The 16,441-nt window shown below is 39.0% G+C and overlaps 1 protein-coding gene across 1 annotated transcript; it reads left to right on the forward strand.

Annotated features, from left to right (window-relative positions):
• Nucleotides 1-8,794: 8,794 nt before the first annotated feature.
• On the forward strand, nucleotides 8,795-15,190 carry LOC123412399 (transcription factor NAI1-like). Its single transcript, XM_045105343.1, has 4 exons — nucleotides 8,795-9,317; nucleotides 10,736-11,125; nucleotides 12,855-13,026; nucleotides 14,943-15,190. The coding sequence occupies exons 1-4, from the start codon at nucleotides 8,889-8,891 to the stop codon at nucleotides 15,110-15,112; spliced, it is 1,161 nt and encodes a 386-aa protein (XP_044961278.1). The 5' UTR covers nucleotides 8,795-8,888; the 3' UTR covers nucleotides 15,113-15,190.
• The last annotated feature ends 1,251 nt before the right edge of the window (nucleotides 15,191-16,441 follow it).

The following is a 16,441-nucleotide window of genomic DNA, read 5'->3' on the forward strand; positions in this document are numbered from 1 at the left end:
AAATTGAAAATAATTGAGGATAAGAATATGGAACTGGAGTTGCATGTCGCCGATGTCATCGATGATCGCAAGATGAAGATCGATGCGATGCGGTTGAAGATGGATGCAATGCGCTTGAAGATGGATGAAATGCGCTTGAAGACTAGGAATATTAGAAAATATGCCATTGATAAAGAGGCTTGGTATCATTATGCTGTTGGGTCAATTGTTACCTTAGTTGCGATTTTGATCGAGTTTGTTGTTGCATTTAAATGTTTTACATAGTTGTATGTTGTTTTATGAGAGAACTTTACGTATTTATTTTTTGCAATAATAACATTTGCTCACTACTGTTCTTTGGCTTTAATGTGATGATGAACTTGTATTAATTTGGTCATATGTTCTACAATGGTTTTTTGATATATTTGATTTCATAATAGAGATGAATCGCCAATGATAATATTTAATTTCATAATATGGTTTTTTGAACTCCATACTTTTTGACTTCATTTGGTATATTTCGTGGATTTACTTATTTTTTTGAGCTAGTTCACCCTAAAATTGAAAAGCAATACAAATGAACTCTGAAAATGTTGAAAGTTGGCATGCTATCATCATTTCACCCACATAGCATGTGTTAAAAAGTTGAGAGGGCTACGACAAAAACTGGATGCACTTCGTGTACAAAACGGACAATCTCTCTCGAAGTATCAAGGTTTCGAATGAGAACTCATCTCTTACAAAGGGATTTCGTTTTTGTGAACTTATTTGAACTCCATACTTTTTGTGTGTTCAAAATGCACCATTCAAAGGCACAGCACAAAATTTCAACAATTTTTGACTTCATTTGGTATATTTCGTGGATTTACTTTTTTTTTTAGCTAGTTGACCCTGAAATTGAAAAGCACTACAAATGAACTCTGAAAATGTTGAAAGTTGGCATGCTATCATCATTTCACCCACATAGCATGTGTTAAAAAGTTGAGAGGGCTACGACAAAAACTGGATGCACTTCGTGTACAAAACGGACAGTCTCTCTCGAAGTATCAGGGTTTCGAACGAGAACTCATCTCTTACAAAGGGATTTCATTTTTTTGAACTTATTTGAACTCCATACTTTTTGTGTGTTCAAAATGCACCATTCAAAGGCACATCACAAAATTTCAACAATTTCTGACTTCATTTGGTATTCTTCGTGCATTTACTTATTTTTTTTGAGCTAGTTGACCCTGAAATTGAAAAGCACTACAAATGAACTCTGAAAATGTTGAAAGTTGGCATGCTATCATCATTTCACCCACATAGCATGTGTTAAAAAGTTGAGAGGGCTACGACAAAAACTGGATGCACTTCGTGTACAAAACGGACAGTCTCTCTCGAAGTATCAGGGTTTCGAACGAGAACTCATCTCTTACAAAGGGATTTCATTTTTTTGAACTTATTTGAACTCCATACTTTTTGTGTGTTCAAAATGCACAATTCAAAGGCACATCACAAAATTTCAACAATTTCTGACTTCATTTGGTATTCTTCGTGCATTTACTTATTTTTTTTGAGCTAGTTGACCCTGAAATTGAAAAGCACTACAAATGAACTCTGAAAATGTTGAAAGTTGGCATGCTATCATCATTTCACCCACATAGCATGTGTTAAAAAGTTGAGAGGGCTACGACAAAAACTGGATGCACTTCGTGTACAAAACGGACAGTCTCTCTCGAAGTATCAGGGTTTCGAACGAGAACTCATCTCTTACAAAGGGATTTCATTTTTTTGAACTTATTTGAACTCCATACTTTTTGTGTGTTCAAAATGCACCATTCAAAGGAACATCACAAAATTTCAACAATTTCTGACTTCATTTGGTATTCTTCGTGCATTTACTTATTTTTTTTGAGCTAGTTGACCCTGAAATTGAAAAGCACTGCAAATGAACTCTGAAAATGTTGAAAGTTGGCATGCTATCATCATTTCACCCACATAGCATGTGTTAAAAAGTTGAGAGGGCTACGACAAAAACTGGATGCACTTCGTGTACAAAACGGACAATCTCTCTCGAAGTATCAGGGTTTCGAACGAGAACTCATCTCTTACAAACGGATTTCATTTTTGTGAACTTATTTGAACTCCATACTTTTTGTGTGTTCAAAATGCACCATTCAAAGGCACAGCACAAAATTTCAACAATTTATGACTTCATTTGGTATATTTCGTGGATTTACTTATTTTTTTTGAGCTAGTTGACCCTGAAAATGAAAAGCACTACAAATGAACTCTGAAATGTTGAAAGTTGGCATGCTATCATCATTTCACCCACATAGCATGTGTTAAAAAGTTGAGAGGGCTACGGCAAAAACTGGATGCACTTCGTGTACAAAACGGACAATCTCTCTCGAAGTATCACGGTTTCGAATGAGAACTCATCTCTTTGTGTTAAAAAGGGATTTCATTTTTGTGAACTTATTTGAACTCCATACTTTTTGTGTGTTCAAAATGCATCATTCAAAGGCACAGCACAAAATTTCAACAATTTATGACTTCATTTGGTATATTTCGTGGATTTACTTATCTTTTTTGAGCTAGTTGACCCTGAAATTGAAAAGCACTACAAATGAACTCTGAAAATGTTGAAAGTTGGCATGCTATCATCATTTCACCCACATAGCATGTGTTAAAAAGTTGAGAGGGCTACGACAAAAACTGGATGCACTTCGTGTACAAAACGGACAATCTCTCTCGAAGTATCAGGGTTTCGAACGAGAACTCATCTCTTACAAAGGGATTTCATTTTTGTGAACTTATTTGAACTCCATACTTTTTGTGTGTTCAAAATGCACCATTCAAAGGCACAACACAAAATTTCAACAATTTATGACTTCATTTGGTATATTTCGTGGATTTACTTATCTTTTTTGAGCTAGTTGACCCTGAAATTGTAAAGCACTACAAATGAACTCTGAAAATGTTGAAAGTTGGCATGCTATCATCATTTCACCCACATAGCAGGTGTTGAAAAGTTGAGAGGGCTACGACAAAAACTGGATGCACTTCGTGTACAAAACGGACAATCTCTCTCGAAGTATCAGGGTTTCGAACGAGAACTCATCTCTTACAAAGGGATTTCATTTTTGTGAACTTATTTGAACTCCATACTTTTTGTGTGTTCAACATGCACCATTCAAAGGCACAACACAAAATTTCAACAATTTATGACTTCATTTGGTATATTTCGTGGATTTACTTATTTTTTTGAGCTAGTTGACCCTGAAATTGAAAAGCACTGCAAATGAACTCTGAAAATGTTGAAAGTTGGCATTCTATCATCATTTCACCCACATAGCATGTGTTAAAAAGTTGAGAGGGCTACGACAAAAAGTGGATGCACTTCGTGTACAAAACGGACAATCTCTCTCGAAGTATCAGGGTTTCGAACGAGAACTCATCTCTTACAAAGGGATTTCATTTTTGTGAACTTATTTGAACTCCATACTTTTTGTGTGTTCAAAATGCACCATTCAAAGGCACAGCACAAAATTTCAACAATTTCTGACTTCATTTGATATATTTCGTGGATTTACTTTTTTTTGAGCTAGTTGACCCTGAAATTGAAAAGCACTACAAATGAACTCTGAAAATGTTGAAAGTTGGCATGCTATCATCATTTCATCCACATAGCATGTGTTAAAAAGTTGAGTGGGCTACGACAAAAACTGGATAGACTTCGTGTACAAAACGGACAATCTCTCTCAAAGTATCAGGGTTTCGAACGAGAACTCATCTCTTACATGGATAATATGAAAATGAAAAGTGTTTGAAATTTAGTACGTTCCATACATGCATTACATAAAAGGTTTAATACATTATTACATTATTGCACCAATATTCCTATCTATTATTTCTGTTTTCTTCTGGGTCGTAGCCATGGAGAATCTTCATCATTCAGTAGGATGCTTGGGTCAGTTTTCACTTTGAAGGGCGGAATTTCATGAAACTTATTATAATCATCTCACATGTATGTCTTGTCATCTACTCCCACGATGTTTCTTTTCCTTGAAAGAACTATGTGGCGTTTTGGCTCATCGGATGATATCTTCTTTTGCTGATTTCTTTTTCTCGTTAATGTAGACATGTCCTTCACATAGAAAACCTGAGCGACATCATTGGCTAGGACAAATGGTTCGTCCATGTACGCAAGATTGTTAAGATCCACTGTTGTCATGCCGTACTTTTGGTCTACAACTACCCCGCCTCCTGTCAGCTTCACCCATTTGCACCGAAATAAAGGGATCGTAAAAGTAGGTCCATAGTCAAGTTCCCATATCTCCTCTATGTACCCGTAATATGTTTCCAAACAGTGTTCATTCTCGTCTGTTGCATCAAAGCGGACACCACTATTTTGGTTGGTGCTCTTTTTATCTTGGGTAACCGTGTAAAATGTATTCCCATTTATCTCATACCCTTGGAAAGTACATATAGTCGAAGATGGTGGCCTGCCAAACAGTACAGCTCATCTCCAACAGTGTCGTCATTCATGAGATGTGTCTGCAACCAACTGCCGAAAATCTTCTCGTGTTCCCCTTTAATCCAAGAGTCAGCCTTCCCCGGGTTTTCGGAGCGTAGAATATTCTTGTGTCTCACGATATACGGAGCCACCACGGTGGAATTGTGTAGAAATGTGTAGTGTGCTTGAGAGAAAGAATGCCCGTCCATAGATACTTTTGCCTTCCTTCCTAGTGTGCCTTTTCCTGTCAGCCTACCCTCATACCGAGATTCAGGAACACCAATCGGCTTAAGGTCAGGAAGAAAGTCCACACAAAACTCAATGACCTCCTCTGTTCCATAGCCCTTGGAGATGCTTCCTTCTGGCCTAGCACGGTTACGGACATATTTCTTTAAGACTCCCATGAACCTCTCGAAGGGGAACATATTGTGTAGAAACACAGGACCGAGAATTCTAATCTCTTCGACTAGGTGAACTAGGAGGTGTGTCATTATATTGAAGAAGGATGGCGGGAACAACAACTCAAAGCTGACCAGACATTGGACCACATCAATCTGTAACCCTGATAGACTTTCTCGATCGATTACCTTCTGAGAAATTGCATTGAGGAATGCACATACCTTCACAATTGCCAGGTGAACATTTTCCGGTAGAATTCCCCTCAATGCAACCGGAAGCAATTGCGTCATAAGCACGTGGCAGTCATGAGACTTTAGGTTTTGGAATTTTTTGTCTTTCATATTTAGGATTCCCTTTATATTCGACGAGAAGCCAGTCGGGACCTTGATACTGAAAAGGACTTCAAAGAAGATTTCCTTCTCTTCCTTAGTAAGAGCGTAGCTGGCACGCCCTTGAAACTGCCCTGGATGATGCCATCTCTTCCTTTATGACATTCTTGGTCCTCCCGTGCTTCCGGTGTATCTTTTGACTTCCCATACAAGCCCAGGAAGCCTAGAATATTCACGCAGAGATTCTTCGTCAGGTGCATCACGTCGATTGCCGAGCGGACCTCATGGACTTCCCAGTAGGGTAGCTCCCAAAATATAGATTTCTTCTTCCACATGGGTACGCGCTTATCAGGGCCGTTAGGAACAGGTTGGCTGCCAGGACCCTTTCCAAAGATTACTTTTAAACCTTTGACCATATCAAATACTTCAGCACCAGTACGGATGACAGGCTTCCCTCGGGGTTCTGCCTTGCCATTGAAATGCTTGCCTTTTTTTCTTTAAGGGATGCTTGGGCGGAAGAAAACAACGATTGTACGGATACACATTCTTCCTACAGTTGTCGAGATATATACTTTCTGTCTGATCCAAACAGTGCGTGCATGCATTGTATCCCTTGTTTGACTGTCCTGAAATGTTACTAAGAGCAGGCCAATCATTGATGGTTACGAAAAGCAACGCTCGAAGGTCAAATTCCTCTTGTGTGTGCTCGTCCCACACACGTACACCTGGTTCGGCCCACAGCTGTAAAAGTTCATCAACTAATGGCCTTAGGTACACATCAATATCGTTGCCGGGTTGCTTTGGACCTTGTATAAGCACTGGCATCATAATGAACTTCCGCTTCATGCACAACCAAGAAGGAAGGTTGTAGATACATAGAATAACGGGCCAGGTGATGTGACTGCAACTCTGCTCCCCAAAAGGATTCATGCCATCTGTACTCAGACCTAACCATAAGTTCCTTGCGTCAGCTGCAAATCTCGGGAACTCTCTCTCGATTTTTCTCCACTGCCGACCATCAGCGGTGTGCCTCAACTTATCGTCTTTCATACGATCTTCCATGTGCCATCGCAACAACTTCGCATGATCTTTATTTCTGAACAGACGTTTCAACCGTGGTATTATAGGAGCATACCACATCGCCTTCGCAGGAACCCTCTTCCTGGGTGGCTCGCTCTGAATATCACCAGGGTCATCTTTTCTGATCTTATACCGCAATGCAGTGCAAACCGGGCATTTATCCATATTCTCGTACTTCTCACCGCGGTAGAGGATGCAGTCATTAGGGCATGCATGTACCTTCTGCACATCTAATCCTAGAGGGCAGACAAGCTTCTTTGCTTCGTACGTGCTGGCGGGCAATTCGTTCTTTCTTGGAAGCATCTTCTTCATCAGTACCAGCAAATTTTCGAATGACGAGTCAGTCACACCGGTCTCTGCCTTCCATTTCAGCAATTCCAGTGTGCTACCCAGCTTCTTCTGGCCATCTTCACAAGTTGGGTACAACAATTTGTTGTGGTCCTGTAACATCTGCTCGAACTGCAACCTCTCCTTTTCTGTGTCGCAACCTAGCTGTGCATCAGAAATGACCTGGCCAAGATCATCAGCGGGCTCATCTGGTTCCCGTTCTTCATCCTGATGTTCTTCTTCATTGTCTTCCATTGTGGTATCAGCATACTCAGGGAACATAGATCGGTAGTTGTCATCATCGTTCTCTTCTTCTTCATCGTCGTCTTCCATCATAACCCCTCTTTCTCTGTGCTTGGTCCAAACATTATAGCCCGACATAAAACCGGACCGAAGCAGGTGGCTCTGAATGACTCTTGAGGAAGTGTAATCCTTCTCATTCCGACATTCAACACATGGAAAAAACATATAGCCACCACCATGCTTGTTCGCATCGGCTGCATCTCGAAAAGAATGCACGCCTTCTCTGTAAGCGGCTGTGCGTCGATCATCGTACATCCATGGATGACTCATCTGTGTTATACGACAGTATATCAAATACAAGCACGATCCTAAAAATTAGTACCGCACGGTCTAAACGAGGAAATATAGTTGCTAACCTTTTAGAATAAGTAGAAATAAAGAGGAAGAGGTTTAAGCGTGGCTCAGGCATCTCATATCGTAGTTGTGTTCGGTGAACACACATTTCAACAAACACCTCTAGTGCATCAAAAAAAGTGGAGAGCAAGCACCCAGCCACAATCCTCCATCCAAGAAAAATGCAAGGAAGAGGGGAGAGGGGGGCTGTGCTATATATAGGCACATGACTTTAGTCCCGGTTTGAGACACAAACCGGGACTAAAGGTGACGCACATGCGGGCTGCCCACCGCGTAGCCCTTTAGTCCCGGTTTGGGACACGAACCGGGACTAAAGGCTCCTTACGGGCCGGGACTAAAGCCTCAAGAGAGGCATTGAGAATTAGGGCGACGTGGCCGGGCCTTTAGTCCCGGCCCAGAGGCAGGCCGGGACTAAGGCCAAAGGCCCGTTTTCCACTAGTGTGAGTGAGTCATGAATTTTGCGGGAACCGTCATGTCTGTTGCATATGTCAATCATCTGGATGTATCCTACATATACCTAAGAGAGTCATCCTCACTAGCTTATTATTTCAATATGGAAGCCGGCACCTCACCATATAGTCATGGATTGGATAAGGCCCACCAGAACATGCAATCATGCATGGGAAGAGACCGACCAAAATATTTATCCATGCATGATAAAATATTTTTGATTAAATTAAGATAATTATATTCTATAATCAAATATATAAGTCATTATTTTTCATTTGGTTCTCATTTTATTAACCCAAATTTTCATCAGCCCATTTCCGCAACAACGCGCGTTGTATCCTCTAGATTCAAGGAAAGTCTAGTTAGGATAAAGAATGTAATATTCAAAAGGAATTTGTATACGATGATGCAAACAAACTCCTATTTGAATGAAAGAACTTGTTTGGCTGACGGATCCAAAAATAATTTTGTATGTCTCAGTAAAAAAAAAATATATTCGCAATCTTCTCTTCGGGCCAAAATGAAATTATGGTTGACATGAACGCAAATTCTCTAGATCAAGAAATATGTTTATGTTGCTTTAGAAGTTAAACACACAATTACATTAAACAGATATGTTTATCCTAAAAAACAATTACATTAAACATGATTTCTGTGAGATCCAAGCGAATTTTCATTATAACCAAAAAGGATAATTAAAAAGTACCACTCCAAACGATTTTTTGCATACTAAATTAAATTGCAAGCCACAAAAATAAATAATTTTGAAATAATAAATAAGTATACTGTGCTAGAGCAAAACTTTCTTACCGGGCCCGCACACACAATCCCCATAACTGTATATATGGTCTACTGCCCCACCTGTCTGCTCAAATTCGGATCTAAACCGGAATGTGCTTTAGGCCTTTAGTAGACAATATTGTATGTAGGAATAGGCAGGGGCAGAGACAGGCCCCACGGTTGTGGTGACGGTGCACTTGGTCCATTTTCCACTGTTTTGCACTTGGTATGATGCATCTCTAGGCTCTCTAGCTATATGTACACCGTAACCAATGTTCTTTGGGGTGTAACGTAAGATACTCAGTGTGGATTCCTCACGAATTATTTTGTTCATGATAGTGGCGACCTAGCATTAGTTGGGCGTTTGGAATCTCGATCGATTGATCGACATGGAGGACTCAAGCTTCATGGAGTGGGCGATAAACACGCTGGACCAGCACACCTTCCCCGCCACCGCTGCCTCTCCGGAATACGATATTGGCAGCTTCCACTGCGGCGAGCATGCTGCCGCCGCCTTCCCCTCGCAGGCTCTTCCCGGTGACAACTGGGATAGCAGCTCCGGTGATGCGGTGGTCCGCGCCGCGGTCGCCAGAGCTAGCACGCCAATGAGCGCTGCGTCGACGCGGTCGGACGCGAGAGGAGGGCAAAAGCGTGCTGGCGGGAGGAGATCCGGGAGCAGCTTGCAGTTGCAGGGCTCCGCTACGTCGTCGACGTCTTCTGATCCCGCCAAGGACCACATAATCGCGGAGCGCCACCGCAGGGCGAAGATCAACCAGCGACTCATGGAGCTCTCCACTCTTATCCCCGGACTCAAGAAGGTTTTGTCTTATATCCATCACTACCTCCTCAGCTACTTTCTTGTGTTCTTCGTCCTATTCCATGGATCTCATCCCCTGCACGCTTGTTGCTGTTAGAGGATTTTGGCGAGGTGGGATATGCCATCCGTTTTATAAGCTATTATATCCATCTGTCTTAATATATTTAGAACGTCTGTGAAAACCCACGTCTGATAGCTTTTTTACACTTTTTGGTACACACCAGGAACATGCTTTTTACTGAAAACAAACTTGTTAGCCAAAGTTACATGCTTTTTAATATTTTCTCTTGTACATGTTTTCAAGGAAAAATGGATTTTTCTTATAAAATGAAACTTCATCTTCGACATTTTTTAGAAACGAATAAAAGCATAATTTTGCCACATGGGTGTGTTTGAATTGCTCCTACCAGTTAATGGTACTCCCTCCGGTCCATTAATTTGGATCAGAGGGAGTACTAGATTTTGACATATCTGCTAGAAGAGATGTTGTGACGATGCTCCAAACCTAAAAAAAAGTTGCATGCAGAGATCATCCTTTGCGATTGGACAGACTAAACAATTGACTAAAGAAGGGCGAACGGAGTGGAGGGGAAGGCACCTACCTAGCGCTGTCCATTTTTTCCCCAGAAGAAATAGTAGATGGTAAAACACACAGTAAATGACATGAAGCAAAAAGAAGCTCGGAAGCAATATGGGAGCGAGATGTTGAGATGAAATATCACCAGAATATAGGAGATGTTGAGATGAAACGTCGCCAGAATATGGGAGAAATATGTTGTTGTTATATGTCCATATGGGCTTGGGAGCAACTATTATTAATAATTAATATTGCATGAGTATATTATGATATCGACCAAAGGTGATGGTCATCTGATATAAACTGCATGTATGGATTTTGGCATAGAGGCATCACCTCTGTGTTTATGGGTTTTTCGTACGTTTTCGCTCTGGCTACAGTATTTAAATCATCTGTAAAGAAACACTCCCTAGATGATACATTATTATGCTTTAGCATGTAAACTGGTACACCTAAGAAAGCGCTATAAAGGAAGATAACATATTGGTGTGATATGCGTTATAAATTTTGAGGTAACTTGGATTAGTTTAGCATATTGGTAGGTTGTCCTTAGTGTGCACGCTTGCTTCAACAAATCTTGGGTTTATTAATTAATACTCCCTCCGTTCCAAAATATAAGACCTTTTAGGTATTTCACTAGAAGACTACATACAGAGCAAAATGAATGAATCTATACTCTAAAATATGTCTATGTACATCCGTATGTAGTTTATAATGCAATCTCTAAAAGGTCTTATATTTAGGAACGGAGGGAGTAGATGAATTAAGAAATTAAGACTACACGTGCTAATAATTAAGATTGAGAAAGATGCTGGTGAACTGATGTGATTCTGATGTGACAGATGAACAAGGCAACGATTATTGGGGATGCGGTGAAGCACGTGAGAGAGCTCCATGAGAAGGTGAAGATCCTCGAGAACAACAACATGCATGCTTCCACAACCACCATCAGCTCTGCTGTTCTCGTTCACAAAAAACGGCCCTGCCTAGGCGGCCGCACCAGCAACTACGGCAACGATGACGTTGGTGATCCGAGCCAGTTGGGCACATGGCTTCCAGAGATCAAGGTCTGGTTTTCAGATAAGAGTGTGCTATTGCATATCCACTGCGAAAACACAAATGGAATACTAGTGAGGGTGCTGGCAGAGGTGGAGGTAGTCCGACTTGCCATCACCCACACTAGCAGCATGCCATTCCTAGCCAACACCACCATCATCAACATTACCGCCAAGGCAAGTTATACTCAAACCTTTATTTTTGCATAGCTATGATTTTTTAAACAGAGGAACCCCTGGCTCTGCACTAATTGATGCTTGCAGCTATTTTTCGCGTATGTATCAATCCATAAAAAATATAGTAATCCAGAGTTTCGTAATATTAATTCACATACTGTTTGATGAGATATAAAAAGCATATACAAGTATGCATACACGGTGTCCAGATGTGTTTAGCATAAAACAAGTCTCGTGGGATGGAAGAAATGCTCATATCTTGTGACAACAATACTTAATTATTGGGTACCAATACATAATAAGCACATATGAATCATTAGTTTTTCCTCACATAAGCCAACAATATCAGAACTTGAGAACATAGAAATAGATGATTGTATTATATAGGCAGTCCTATATATGGACGGTAAAAAGATGGATGGTAGATGCTTTTTCTAGGTTCTCTAGTTAAACATATGTCGACCAGCTTGTTTAGATGTACAAAACCTTCGTTTTGTAAATTGTACAAGAAGTGTCTTGCTGGAAGAATATAGTAGCACAGTGAAATGATAGAAGTGGAATCAAGTATCACCTATGATAGAAATGAAGAATATAGTGCCTTTTCATAATGCTACCTCTTCTCTCATCCTCCTTGGGTTGGTGGCTTTCCTCATCGACTTTCTACGTAGGCCCACCTATGAATGTCTACACATATTTTCTTCAAAGCCCAGCTTTTCTTTTATATCTTGTCCTTTGTACAAGCCTAAATGTACAACAGTTAACAACCAAATGATGCACACTACGCATACTCATGCACACATAGATGGCACTCACATCCATCTCACAAACAAATATAAATCATCGAGATTAGTACAATTGACCTTCTGTTTTCTTGGAATGGACAAAATATCAAACAATTTATTAAGGGAAAACTTGTAAATTCCAGTGATTATAAGAAAATGTCATTAGTAGACTCAAATAAAGTAACATCATTTCCTTGATTACACCATTTATTTCATGTAGAGTTAATGTATCCATCTCGTCTCATCATTCTACCGTCTAACACCCAAGATTTTATGAGCTTAAAACAAGGTCAAGATGTATAGACGCACATCAATGAGAAGATAGGGATAAATATGAATATATTCAGTTTAGCTGATTTGAAAGGTTATACATATTGATCATAGATGGGCTAGGTAAGGAAAGGAACGGCACATAAGAATATCATTACCATTAACGTTAGATTTATCTTCTACTAATTGACTTCTTTTCCATATTAAGTTATTTTGGATCATGCTCAAAGCTAAAAGCCTGGATACATGATTTGTATGGACATTTGATAATTCAAGATAAGAAAGTAATTCTGAGGCCATTTTGTGCAAAGTCATTGAAATGGAGCACCAATTGACGCCGCGTGTACATTTTAGTCACTCTTTGCAAAAAAAGGCGATGCAACAAAATGTCATAACAACACTAAAACATAGATATTTGAGAGATGTGGAATGGCGGTGAATATTTAGTTATACGCGAGGCATCACAATGCTAAGGCAAGGCCACTCCATTATGCCATCCGAATTGAGGGAAGCCACACCATGTCATGCCATTCCTTGATGGATTCACATTGTGCACTATTGGGTCTAGGCAGTCCAGGTTGCACCACATTGGCATTGGACCAAGGCATGTTGTGCTATACAATTTTCTAAAATGAGTCAGACCACTCTAATGCCAGGGCACACTACGTGTGAAGCAGAAAAGGGACAATGAAGCAAAAAAGCACATGTTTCTTGGAAAACAAACTGAGGAAGGTTGGATCATTACCGGATCAAGGCATCTTAGGGGCCGCGATTGGATGGAGAAGGCCAGAACATGCCTCTACCAAATCAAGATATGTCGCATCGCACAATCCCTCATCTTTTTAACAGGTGTGTGGCAATGAAGGACAAAGAGCTATCATAGGGGAGCCACCATGCAAGTAGTGACGAAGGCTGGAGCAAGGAAGGAGAGGGATTTGACATTCAACAGAGAGAGAGAGAGAGAGAGAGAGAGAGAGAGAGAGAGGGAAGGAGAGAGAGAGAAAGACAGAGAGATAGATAGATAGATAGAGAGAGATGTGGTATGGGTTAAGGGTTTCGGTCACGACTATAATAATTTTAGATAGTAGTTGAGGCAGGTGTGTACAGTACCCCATCTCGGCTAGAGAAAGTCCAAATAAAAAGGTTTATCTCTCATACAAGAGCCAACTGCATCGTACTTAGAGAGAAAAATGCCATGAAAAGATAAAGAGAGAAAGCAAAAATGACATGACAACCCTATTATATTTGTGATTAATAATGATGTATGTTGATGACATGACAAGCATATATAGTTAACTTATGGCTATATTGTTAGCCATGATCTTATCCATATATTCTAGTTGGTCTATGTTTTTAGTCTGCTATAAAAATCTTGCACCGAGCCATAATCTTTTGACCGCCATAGGTAATTGCCTTTTTGATTCAGGATGTTTTGCGCAAACATATACATGACTATGACTAATGGGCACCCGCCTAGGAAGCTCCATCAGATGTTGGCCTTTTTTTATTAGTGTGCTAGGCTACCAAAACACATGTAATTCTGGTGATAATATTCGACATTTGATAACCAAGAGTTTAAATATATCTAAGTACCTTGTTTCAAGCTTTTTAATACAAATCTAGTTAACAACTTGATGAAGAAATAAGATAAAACAAGTTACAAGTAGTATCATATTCAAAACTAAATTGAATAATATATACCATGTTGATATGTGGTGCTCATAGTCGAATGCCTTTCTTTTCTTGAGTCATAGATCCAAATATTGTAGTATGAAATTCAGATAATTGATGGAACTTGTTAAAATAAATTCGGCAAACTAGAAACATACTACACTAGTACATCTTAAGGTTCTAGTGCATTCTTCCAACAGTATGCAAGAAAATCTTATTGAAAACATGCACAAACATATTAAAAAACAAATAACAAAGGTAAACTTTAAATTTAATAAAAATGTGGACAAATGATCAACCAAAACTTAGTTTGGGGATTCAAGCTTCATGAGGGAGACAACACCACACATGATATCATATATGAAGTGCTTTAACAAAAAAATAGTTAAAGTGGTAGAATCAAACATGTACATTGATGCTAGATATAGTAGATCATAAGGGATTATGTATATTATGTCTTAATGTATAACAAAAGGTTATGATATATTGTATATCCCCTGTGGGTTATGAGTAGATAATGAATTAATCTTAAAGTATTAAAAAAATCCTTCATGAAGATAATTAAGATGTACGTAAGTTTTTTTCCAATGAGGTTGGGAGAAATTTACATTTTTTTATTTTGTACTAAAAATTGCAACAACGTGTGATCCTTTATTATGTATTTTTAGTCTCACTCTCCCTATATGATTATTGTTTATTTCCCAATAAACATAATTCACATTTCAACATTCACCAAAGACTATTGTATCATGGATACTCAGTTATTTAGTTACTTAATGTACGACGGCTCATCTGGCTATGAGGAAAACAAAATTATTTCATATCCTTTAATTAATTTCAGAAGTGTAAAAACTTTGGTCGTAAGAATCAGTACATCACAATAGTGAATTATTTGTTTGAATCATGCAAATTGCTTCCAATTGTGACGGCGTGCTTGTGGGTCGGTCATCCATGTATTATATATATGAACACTCTTAAGCTTTTATTTAAGATTCAGATATGTGTGAAAAATATAGACAATGTAACTTTAGCGTTTCATTGTTGTGCACTGTTTTCACTAATTTTTTGGTGCAACTTAATTTATTTAATTTCAGTTGGAAGAAGGGTTCAACTCAACAGTGGAGGAGATGGTCAAAAGGCTGAACTCTGTACTGGATCAAAATTAGGGTATCCAGAACTTGTGCACACCGTAGTCAAACTGGTTTTTGATGCTTTCACATTGATGCCCACCATCATGGGCCCATTTACAAATAAAGCAAAGTAGCAACCAAAGTATCTAGGTGCTCCGATGGTCGCTTGCTTAGTGGAAAGATGGTTCAACTTAGCAATAAACACATCATTATTATGCATGCTCAGAATCCAAACACGTGTTTCCTTCAATTTTGGTTGGATCGTACAATATAGTGCTTCTTCCTTGATTTGATATAGGTCACTAAATCTATAGGAGGCGATGGTGCTATGGATGGTGACTTCAACACTAGTGCAGAAAAGTCTAGCTATATCGTGACAAAAATGACCTTGCTGGCAGACACCCGACACCATCAATATGGTGCCAATGTTAGAAAATAGTCGTGGCGTTGGAGCCGACGCCAGCAGTATATTACATGTTGTTATCGTGCGTTGTTGTCCAATGCCAGCAATTTGTTTTTTGGATAATAATAAAACACTACTTTAGAAACTAAGAGTTTAAACTTCATAGAAGGTAACATACTCATAAACTTAATAAGAGTTTAAAACTTAGTACTGATCAACGAAACATACTCAACTTCAGAGTTTAAAACTTCATAAAATATATTAAAATAATTAAACAACTCTTGATCAAGGATTATCCTCAGCTGGCGAATCTTCTTCCGATTGCTCTCTCCATCATTTTGGAAGTGAGCAACTTCTGTCTGTAGCTCAATCCTCTCTGTCCCGTGTTGTTTTTTCTCTTGCTTCAATTTATATCTCCCCTTCATCATTTTAACCGTCTGCCCCCTCAATTTGTTTTACTTAATGAGGGCATTACCACCCTTTGTTAGCAAACTATCCATTTCATTATTGACATATACAATGTGTTATTCCAGTTTTTTTATGTTCCACTATGACTGCTTTAAGAGCCATTTATTTCACTTGTCCAGGTCGTACACCGATTCGTTGTTGCTTGTAGAATTGTCCATATGCCATGTTTCAAATCATGTACACAAGCAAATTAAAACTTACGGTAGCAATTATAAATCAACTACTACCTAAACATTACAAGATTGAGACAGATGTTCTGAAGTCCATATAATATAAAGCGCTAAAAACATATCTTAGAATTCATATGAACCTCACCATCTTAGAATGAAGAATTTAAAAATAACATGCATTCCATGTGTCTATCGACATTTTTAGATTGTACTGTATATGAGAAACAGATATACTTGATAACATTCGCATGGAGAATTTTGAAAGCTCATATATGTTCTACATAAGACTACATAGATTGACTAGGCATTATGAATTACAGTAACATTTACAAATGTGCTCTTTTGACTATCATGACAATTTTTATCCACATCGTAGATGCCACTACACAATTAAAGCTCATAGTTAGGAGTTCTCTTAAAAT

Source organism: Hordeum vulgare, chromosome 7H (genome assembly GCF_904849725.1).
Source record: "Hordeum vulgare subsp. vulgare chromosome 7H, MorexV3_pseudomolecules_assembly, whole genome shotgun sequence".
NCBI lineage: Eukaryota > Viridiplantae > Streptophyta > Magnoliopsida > Poales > Poaceae > Hordeum > Hordeum vulgare.

Bases quoted from the DNA above. Each gene is read 5' to 3' on its own strand.
- LOC123412399 (XM_045105343.1), top strand. From the start codon at position 8,889: ATGGAGGACTCAAGCTTCATGGAGTGGGCGATAAACACGCTGGACCAG. The intron at 9,318-10,735 runs GTTTTGTCTTAT...CTGATGTGACAG, and splicing joins TTATCCCCGGACTCAAGAAG to ATGAACAAGGCAACGATTAT. The intron at 11,126-12,854 runs GCAAGTTATACT...CGTGTGAAGCAG, and splicing joins TCATCAACATTACCGCCAAG to AAAAGGGACAATGAAGCAAA.